At 45.6% G+C, this 10584-nt stretch overlaps 1 protein-coding gene across 2 annotated transcripts in view; it reads right to left on the bottom strand.

The window, feature by feature from the left end:
• Positions 1–1307: 1307 nt before the first annotated feature.
• Positions 1308–10584, bottom strand: part of fbn2b (fibrillin 2b) — a 127914-nt gene continuing 118637 nt past the window's right edge. For both annotated transcript variants that reach the window (XM_065009676.1, XM_065009677.1), the window contains exons 59-64: positions 8363–8479; positions 7891–8019; positions 6115–6234; positions 5610–5841; positions 5084–5243; positions 1308–4947 (exon numbers count right to left, since the gene is read on the bottom strand). In XM_065009676.1, the coding sequence (XP_064865748.1) occupies positions 4576–4947; positions 5084–5243; positions 5610–5841; positions 6115–6234; positions 7891–8019; positions 8363–8479 (1130 nt within the window). In that variant the 3' untranslated portion in view covers positions 1308–4575. The remainder of the gene's footprint in view (positions 4948–5083; positions 5244–5609; positions 5842–6114; positions 6235–7890; positions 8020–8362; positions 8480–10584) is intronic.

Below are 10584 nucleotides of genomic sequence, written 5' to 3'. Positions count from 1 at the left end.
CTGGGATCTGGGATTACAAACAAGATCTCTTAACTACAGAATAAACCTAGACATAATAGTATCTCGTAGTATTTACATCTCACCTGTTTCTGCACCTCCAGTTGATGATTTGTTACAGTATATTCAGCAGTTACGACCTTTTTAACCAATATTATTCTCTGACAGATTATTATTATATTTCAACTGTGTTTACAGATGCAGTCACCTCTTTAAGAAACCAAACAGGTGATTTGTCTTCATAGAAATATTATTAGTGTGTTTTGTGTCTGTATAACTGAAACAAAGCCATATATTTACAATCTATATCTACATATTCTTTGGTTGACCTGTTTGCTTTAGCCACCCTGCCAAGCTTGGTGAAAATGAACTCTACAACTGCGACTTTTAGAAAGACCAGAAATACTTTATTTTTGTATTCCGACTCAAGTTTGGAGTCTCCTTTTGCTAGTGTTTTCTGTGGTTTGTAGCTCTCTCAATCTTATCGTTGGACTGTGATTCTTGAGGTAGCCAGGTCTTGGGACGAGGGGAGTCAGAGCAGGCAGCTTTGCTTGCGTTTTCAAGATTTGTAAGTATATATTTCCTAACTGCTTTGTTTTTGCTATGCAAAGTTTCATTCTGTGAAATAAAATGGGGTTCTTCAATTTCCTGTGTGGGGTGAATGGTTGGAATGGGTAGATACGGGTAATTGACAAAATAAACGAAACACTTGAGTAAATGAGGGATACAAGGTATATTGAAAGAAGGTGCTTCCACACAGGTGTGATTCCTGAGTTAATTAAGCAATTAACATCCCATCATACTTAGGGTCATGTATAAAAATGCCCAGTTATTAAAAATGCCCCATTATTTTGGCTACCATGGCTAGAAGAAGAGATCTCAGTGACTGAAAGAGGGATCTCAAAGGAGCATAGGGGGTTTAAAGTATGTGTGTGTGTGTCACCAGATCTCAACCCAATTGAACACTTAAGGGAGATTCAGGAACGGTGAGCGAGACAGTGTTTTCCACCACCATCAACAAAACACCAAATTATGGAATTTCTTGTGGAAAAATGGTGTCGCATCCTTCCAGTAGAGTTCCAGACACTTGTAGAATCTATGCCAAGGTGCATTGAAGCAGTTTTGGCAGCTTGTGGTGGCTCAACGCCCTATTAAGACACTTTGTTGGTGTTCCCTTTATTTTGGCAGTTACCGATAACTCTTCCTGTAAAATCAATAAAACATATCAGCACATTAACTCACTTTAATCACCTTAACAAAGCGCTAAGGGGACATTCATCGAGCTGGAAAATGAAACTCCAAGACAATCCTTTAAAAATATAACCCACAATACTTTTATTGCCATTAAATGTCACTGACAAAAGTTTACAAAATGATGAGAATCACTCAGATTTGACAGATCGCACATGTGTACACCCAATTAATGTTAGATTCGTTCCAGCATAAAATAAGAGTTTGGAAAATGAGAAAAGACTAGTTTGTCAGGGATGTTCAGTTTTGCCCCAGTTAGAGGTATGGTATGGCTCAATGATTGTCATGGAAACCATCAGCTGGTTTCAGAGAGAGCTCCAGGTGTTGAGTCTGTCTGTGTTCTCTACACCCTCCTGTGCACCTCTAAAGAAATGACATTCAAGTTCTTGTTTCCCTCAAATTCAAATCAGAACTGACTGATTGAGCGATACCAGTGAAGTTCAAGTTTGACACTGAAGCTGAGATACAGTACGCACACGCACATTATTTTCTTAACATGTATTGGCAAATAAAATAACGGACAGACAAAAAAAAGATAAAGTATACAATGTTCCCATGTTCGAAAAATGGTTATGCATAAATATAGCCCAGGCTGTGGGAACAGTGCAGTAACCTTGGATGTTCAGAGAGCAAAATCATAGTCGATCATCAGAAATAGGTTACTAGACAGAAGCCACATTTATATCTGGTTCTAACATGCGTCCTTTGTTCCGATCTTGTCCTCATTCTGATTGTGCCCACATTTTAGACAGGTGTAGGTGATTCAAAAGACTCGTTGTGAACTGATTTTAATCAGATCTTATAAGTGTAAACGAGCAAGATCGGCAAGGGATCAGAACAAGAATGGGACGAGATCAGAATGAGATCGGGACTAAGGATGTATGCTAGCGGCAGGTATAAACAGGGCTAGGGACACTCACTGCCAGAGTGAGCGATAGATGGCCATGTTTTTGCATTGATCCCATAGGCTTGTTACAGTGTCAACATCACGATAGAGAGACAAACTGTAGAGTGGGAGTGGGCTACTATAGTAGTGTGTTTTGGTCTCTGACACTCAATCCAACCATGTCCCAGATCTGTTTGTGCTATGGTTGTTGCACAAACTGATCTGGGATCAGGCTACTGGCAATCCGCACCCACTAACCGACAGCATTATGAGCTCAGAGACTACAGTATGAGCTGAGAAGGACAATGATAGGTACAGTGTTCTAATCTACTGCATGATCACAAAATGGATGCCACTCTAGGATTTGATTTGATCTTTTCTTTTCTGTGCAAACAAAGCCACCAGCACTTTAAGGCATTCAATCTTGGGCAGCCTTGACGCTTTTAAAAACAACATAAAAAACATCTACATTTCACTTAAAAATATACAATTACATTTTCAAGAAGCAAGTTCGATAATATTGGTTTTCAGCATTAAGACATTACAAAAGACAGACAAACATGAAACATAAAACCTAGTAATGACAGTTTTTGCAATCAAGATTCAAGACTGATTTTTTTTGTACATCATGTAAGAGACGGAATTATTTAGCACCTTTTTCTCGGATAAAAAATAATTGTGAGCTGATGGATGCTTGTTTTCAGTGAGTTTTGGTGTTCACCTGTGTGTTTGTGCCCGCATTTTGTGTGTTCTGTAAAAATCCCAAACGTTACCTGTCTGTTGTGGTAACGTTGTTATGTACCATTGAGGTTGTTACAATATGTTTCGTCTCCAGCTATGTTTCTCTATGGGCTGCAGTTGGTTCAGCCATCCAATAAGTTCCCACTACCAGTCAGAATGACAACTCTCAGAAAAGCTTTAAAATAAAGTTCTGACTAAAGCCGAATCCCTCAGGATGTTTGCTGCGTTTCTAAGCAAAATCTCCCTGATTAAATTCAAAGAGCAGTTTCAGTGCACGATATAAAACTGCAGCACCACTAGTACAATGTCCTGGCAGTCTTTTGGAGAGAGGACTTGAGATAGTAATCACCCCTAACCACTGAACTAGGATCAGAGTACCCTACCCGCGATTCCCACCTTCCATTAGGGAGATAAAACAATATCTGATCCTGGACCAGTGATTAGGGGCGGCCTCTTCTGTCTCTGAGACACTGGACATGGTTCATGCTGAGGGACAGTGTGGCCCTCTCCTGGCCAGAGGCAGCATTACAACAGCGTTGTATGGTGGTGAGTGGAGGACATGAGTGAAACGCATTGAGGTAACAGAACGCGGGCCGGCAGCACATGCCATCACACCAGAGGGTCCCTGCTTACCGATGGTGATTCACTCCTAGAGTTGTATACTATGCATGATGACCAACTCTCCATTACTGTTAAACCTGACATGTGTAAATGTTGCAGTCCTTCGTGTGAAGTTTTTTGACAGTACAATACATTAAATGACACAGAATACCGAGTAGGGCGAAGCATGACCTCTATCCCCAGTGTTGTGATTTCACAGAGATTACAGACAGGTGAGGGACTGCTTGGACCACCATTCACCAACACATACCCTTATAACTCTTTTAGCAAATCAGTGGTTCTTACCTTTCCACATCATCATAAGAAGATTGTCCTACACACGCTCAACTCAACAGTAAAATACCCCCCCCCCCTCCCCACTTTATAGCACATTATTTAGCATTTCAACAATTTTCAGCTTTTTTTGTGCATCTTCTTCCATTTCTACTTCATCCCAGAGGTTCATGGATTCGAAGGCATGAATCGATTCTCGTCAGCCATTTTGTGTGTAAAATCTAAAATGGCAGGGTTTTGTGGTCCAAGCACTGCACACCTTTCTGTAATCTCCTCCACTCGTTCTCCAAGTAGAATACAGATGTAGGATCTTAATTTGATCACTCCTTTGTTGCTGGAAATGTTCCTGCACGGCAGGAAATGCAAACTTGTAGTATATTTGATTGTAGTATATACATTTCCAATTTGAAATTTCAGACTTGATTTGCCCTAACAAAAAAATTATCAACCCCTACAAAAATGCCCATTAATTATAATCTACGTAATAATTCACATTTCCTGTTGCTGTATAATTATTTTCCTGCTGTAGAAAACTGGCTCAAATTAAGATATTACATCTATAGGAGGGGTGGGTCTGGGGTGGGTAGATACAGTAAGGAAGGCAAGGAGGGGTGTGGGTAGTCAGGGAAACAAAATAAAATACTTGACAATTAAAAAGTGGTGGTTGGGCTGGTTGACTCAGTCTTTCAAAGCACCCTACCCCAATTTATTGGATGGTCCTGGCGTTAAGGTCAAAGATCAGAGGGGTCATAATAAGGTTAGTCCAGGGAAGGAAGGAGGTTAGGGAGGGTTGGAGTGCTTGCAGCTCAGTTCAGGTGGATGTGCAGCTTGATGCGCAGGGCGTCTCCTATCTCTCCCAGCAGGTAGTCGCTGTCATGTTCCTCCTCCAGCTGTCGGAGGCGCCGCGGCCCGAACAGGGGCAGACTAGCGATCTCCAGGCGGTAGGAGCCAGGGGGAGGTGGCTTCCTGCCCAACCTCAGCACGCTCTTCCCATTGTGGCGTTCCAGCAGGCGGAAGTGCTGGTCCTGGTTGCCGTGGGTGATGACGTAGCGCACATGGTGCTCCAGGGGCTCCAGGGCCGGCAGCAGCTCCAGCAGGGGCTCCTTGTTGTGCAGCGAGGCCAGGCTCAGGTTCATGGGGATGGACTCCTGGGTGTCTAGGCTGGCCATGCTTACCTCCTGGGGAGATGAGGGAGGAGAGGGTCAGCACATAGCAACATACACACAACATACACATTTATAACCTGTAGATTTGAGGAGTGTGAGACTTCAAAATAGCAGAAAAAGAGAAGAGGAAAGAGAGTAGCAATAGCACCTTGAGGTCGTTGTCTCCAGCAGAGTGACGTCTGTGTCGGCCCTTCTTGCCGACGTCTCCGTTGATCTTACATTCGTAGCAGGCCTCTGGAGACAGACTGTCCTCATCATCTCCCTCTGAGCTAAACTGGTCCTGGAAGCCCTGACCTGAAATACAATGACTGGGGAGAGAACAGAAAGAGAGAGAGAAGTCAGGACTCACAGTAGAACTCACAGTAGAATTCACATTCCTTAACACTGAGAGATACTCTTTCTTGTGGAGAAAATAAGTGTGACTGTTTATACAGTGTTGTGTCGTATGAGGTTCCCAGTGGTTCCAAATACATGTTTGTGCTGTGACCAACCTAAAGCTTTTGAAGTCTTTAAGATATTTTTGATTAAACATGTGGTGTGAATAAAGCCAATGGTTGCAACCAAGACCAAGTTTTGAGCCATTAACCCATAAGGAATCAGCCACAAGCCACAACCCATTGGGGAATCCCTGGTGTCAGTCAGTCAATGTACGGCTGAGTCTCCCATCCACTCACCCCTGTCCAGCCCTGTAGTAACCTCCGGGACAGCCACACAGATATCCCCCATCTGTGTTGGAGCAGCCGAAGCTGCAGGGGTTACTGCCCATGGAACACTCATTGACATCCTGGCACCCACCCCCACCCAGCTCAAAGTCAAAACCGGATGGACACACACACTTAAAGCTGCCCAGGGTGTTGTAGCAGGAGGCCGAGCCACACACAGACACACCCGAACACTCGTTCTCATCTACAGAGAGAAAGAGAGAGAGAAAGATAGATTGATGGGTCAAAATGAGTAAAAGACAAACCTAAGCATGATGTGCACACGGTATCAGATTTAGTTGATCGATGCAGATACTTGGTAAGTTAGGTCCTGAATTGAGATTATGACACACAGAGGACAGATCCTGTGTCTCAATAGTGGGCAGTGACATATCGTGTGGCCATATGCACCCCTTGAAGCAAAAAGTGTTTAAGTAAGTGACTGGTCTTGTGACTGGTGTGTGTCTGTCCCACTCACCCACACACTGGTTCCACTGGTAGTGTTGCACATAGCCCTGAGGACAGCCACAGCGGAAACCTCCCATCATGTTCTGACAGCCATGCTGACAGCGATGGTTACTACCACACTCATCCACATCTGAAGGAGAGGTCACAGACATGGGGAAGTTAGACATTCCATAAGGCATTTTGGGTTACATCTTGCAAAAGATGGTGGAGTGTATGTGTGTGTGTTTATGGCGGGGAGTGTGTGTGAGTGTGCTTATGGCGGGGAGTGTGTGTGTGCTTATGGCGGGGAGTGTGTGTGTGTGTGCTTATGGCGGGGAGTGTATGTGTCTGCTTATGGCAGGGAGTGTGTGTGTCTGCTTATGGCAGGGAGTATGGCGGGGAGTGTGTGTGTATCTGCTTATGGCAGGGAGTGTGTGCTTATGGCGGGGAGTGTGTGTGTCTGCTTATGGCGGGGAGTGTGTGTCTGCTTATGGCGGGGAGTGTGTGTGTGCTTATGGCGGGGAGTGTGTGTGTCTGCTTATGGCAGGGAGTGTGTGTGAGTGTGCTTATGGCGGGGAGTGTGTGTGTCTGCTTATGGCGGGGAGTGTGTGTGAGTGTGCTTATGGCGGGGAGTGTGTGTGAGTGTGCTTATGGCAGGGAGTGTATGTGTCTGCTTATGGCGGGGAGTGTGTGTGTCTGCTTATGGCGGGGAGTGTGTGTGAGTGTGCTTATGGCGGGGAGTGTGTGTGTCTGCTTATGGCGGGGAGTGTGTGTGAGTGTGCTTATGGCGGGGAGTGTGTGTGAGTGTGCTTATGGCAGGGAGTGTATGTGTCTGCTTATGGCAGGGAGTGTGTGTGTCTGCTTATGGCGGGGAGTGTGTGTGAGTGTGCTTATGGCGGGGAGTGTGTGTGAGTGTGCTTATGGCAGGGAGTGTATGTGTCTGCTTATGGCGGGGAGTGTGTGTGTCTGCTTATGGCAGGGAGTGTATGTGTCTGCTTATGGCGGGGAGTGTGTGTGTCTGCTTATGGCAGGGAGTGTATGTGTCTGCTTATGGCGGGGAGTGTGTGTGTCTGCTTATGGCGGGGAGTGTGTGTGTGCTTATGGCAGGGAGTGTGTGTGTCTGCTTATGGCGGGGAGTGTGTGTGTCTGCTTATGGCAGGGAGTGTGTGAATGTGTGCTTATAGCGGGGAGTGTGTGTGAGTGTGCTTATGGCAGGGAGTGTATGTGTCTGCTTATGGCAGGGAGTGTGTGTGAGTGTGCTTATGGTGGGGAGTGTGTGTGAGTGTGCTTATGGCAGGGAGTGTATGTGTCTGCTTATGGCGGGGAGTGTGTGTGAGTGTGCTTATGGCGGGGAGTGTGTGTGAGTGTGCTTATGGCAGGGAGTGTATGTGTCTGCTTATGGCAGGAAGTGTGTGTGAGTGTGCTTATGGTGGGGAGTGTGTGTGAGTGTGCTTATGGCAGGGAGTGTATGTGTCTGCTTATGGCGGGGAGTGTGTGTGAGTGTGCTTATGGCGGGGAGTGTGTGTGAGTGTGCTTATGGCAGGGAGTGTATGTGTCTGCTTATGGCGGGAAGTGTGTGTGTCTGCTTATGGCGGGGAGTGTGTGTGTCTGCTTATGGCAGGGAGTGTGTGAATGTGTGCTTATAGCGGGGAGTGTGTGTGAGTGTGCTTATGGCGGGGAGCGTGTGTGTGTCTGCTTATGGCGGGGAATGTGTGTGTCTGCTTATGGCAGGGAGTGTGTGAGTGTGTGCTTATGGCAGGGAGTGTGTGTGTGTGTCAGCATGCGTGCTTGTGTGTTGGATCCTTACCTTCACACTCCAGGCCAGTGGTGTCCAGAGAAAAGCCTTTCCCACAGTCACAGTTGAAGCTGCCGGGAGTGTTGACACAGGAGGCTCTGGAGCCACACACACTGTTCTGCCCATTACACTCATTGTTGTCTACGAGAGATGAAGATACACATTCATGAGCTTTCATTCAAAAAAATATGTTTGGGTTCAAATTAGGTGCAAGTGAGGTGCTTAGGGGAACTACCAGCTCTAAGTCTAAGGGTTCTTTAACTTTTCTAGGTAGTAGAATTGTCCTAAACAAAGTGTGTATCTTCTTCATGGCTTGTTCACCGTAAGGTTGCAAGTTCAAATCCCTGAACTGACAAGGTACAAATCTGTCGTTCTGCCCCTGAACAGGCAGTTAACCCACTGTTCCTAGGCCGTCATTGAAAATAAGAGTTTGTTCTTAACTGACTTGCCTAGTTAAATAAAGGTAAAAAAAATAAATACTCACCAATGCAGGCGGTCTGGTGCTGGGTGAAACCTGCAGGACACTTGCATGTAAACCCTCCGATGGTGTTGACACACAGGAACTGACAGTTGTGCTGCTTGGTGGAACACTCATCCAGATCTGGAATTGAGGGGTAAAAATATGGATGTTGCGAGCCTACCAGACGAGCTGAATGTCTTATATGCTCGCTTCATGAAAAGCAATACCGAACCATGCATTAGAGCACCAACTGCCCTGGATGACTGTGTGATCCCGCTCTCCGTAGCTGACCTTTAAAGTGGTCAACATTCACAAGGCCGTGGGGCCAGACGGAATACCAGGATGTGTACTCTGACCAGCTGGCAAGTGTCTTCACTAACATTTTCCCTGAGTAATAACTTGTTTAAAGCAGACCACCAAAGCCCCTGTGCCCAAGAACACCAAGGTAACCTGTTTAAATGACTATCGCCTCGTAACATTCACATCTATAGCCATGAAATGCTTTGACAGGCTGGTCATGGCTCACATTAACACTATCATCCCAGACACCCTGGACCCACTCCAATCTGCATACCGCACCAACAGATGACGCAATCTTTACTCCACTCCACACTGCCCTCTCCCACCTGGACAAGGGGAACACCTATGTGAGATTGCTGTTCATTGACTACAGCTCAGTGTTCAACACCATAGGGCCCTCCAACCTCATCACTAAGCTCAGGTCCCTAGGACTGAACACCTCCCCCTGCAACTGGATCCTGGACATCCTGAACAAAGATTTGGCCAACAGATCTTCAACAAGTTATACCGCGGCACCATTGAGAGCATCTTGACTGGCTGCATCACCGTTTGGTATGGCAACTGCTTCGCGTCCGACTGATAGGCGCTACAGAGGGTAGTGCGTACGGCCCAGTACATCACTGGGGCCAAGCTCCCTGCCATCCAGGACCTCTATAGCAGGCTCTAGCCAACCAAGTCATAGACTGTTCTTTCTGCTACCGCACGGCAAGCGGTACCGATGCACCAAGTCTAGAACCAGCATGACCCTGAACAGCTTCTACCTTTTCTAGTGTTAGCATTTTTCTATTATTTCATTTTTAAAAAAAAGTATTTTATTTGACATTTATTTAACCAGGTAGGCAAGTTGAGAACAAGTTCTCATTTACAATTGCAACCTGGCCATGATAAAGCAAAGCAGTTCGACACGAACAACAATACAATTACACATGGAGTAAAACAAACATACAGTCAATAATACAGTAGAAAAATAAGCAAATGAGGTGAGATAAGGGAGGTAAAGGCAAAAAAAAGGCCATGGTGGCGAAGTAGATACAATATAGCAAGTAAAACAGTGGAATGGTAGATAAGCAGTAGAAGAATGTGCAAAGTAGAAATAGAAATAATGGGGTGAAAAGGAGCAAAATAAACAAATAAATAATTAAATACAGTAGGGGAAGAGGTAATTGTTTGGGCTAAATTATAGATGGGCTATGTACAGATACAGTAATCTGTGAGCTGCTCTGACAGCTGGTGCTTAAAGCTAGTGAGGGAGATAAGTGTTTCCAGTTTCAGAGATTTTTGTAGTTTGTTCCAGTCATTGGCAGCAGAGAACTGGAAGGAGAGGCGGTTTTGGGGGTGACCAGAGAGATAGACCTGCTGGAGTGCGTGCTACAGGTGGGTGCTGCTATGGTGACCAGTGAGCTGAGATAAGGGGGGACTTTACCTAGCAGGGTCTTGTAGATGACCTGGAGCCAGTGGGTTTGGCGACGAGTATGAAGCGAGGGCCAGCCAACGAGAGTGTACAGGTCGCAGGTGACCAAACGGATGGCACTGTGATAGACTGCATCCAATTTATTGATTAGGGCATTGGAGGCTATTTTGTAAATGACATCGCCGAAGTCGAGGATTGGTAGGATGGTATGTGTGGCAGCATGAGTGAAGGATGCTTTGTTGCGAAATAGGAAGCCAATTCTAGATTTAACTTTGGATTGGAGATGTTTGACGTGAGTCTGGAAGGAGAGTTTACAGTCTAACCAGACACCTAGGTATTTGTAGTTGTCCACATATTCTAAGTCTGAACCGTTCAGAGTAGTGATGCTGGACGGGCGGGCAGGTGCAGGCAGCGATTGGTTGAAGAGCATGCATTTAGTTTTACTTGTATTTAAGAGCAGTTCGAGGCGTCGTCTGCGTAGAGGTGGATCAGAGACTCACCAGCAGCAAGAGCGACATCATTGATGTATACAGAG

Source organism: Oncorhynchus nerka, linkage group LG25, assembly GCF_034236695.1.
Source record: "Oncorhynchus nerka isolate Pitt River linkage group LG25, Oner_Uvic_2.0, whole genome shotgun sequence".
Classification (NCBI taxonomy): Eukaryota; Metazoa; Chordata; class Actinopteri; order Salmoniformes; family Salmonidae; genus Oncorhynchus; species Oncorhynchus nerka.
This window is presented reverse-complemented; position numbering and strand designations above follow the sequence as displayed.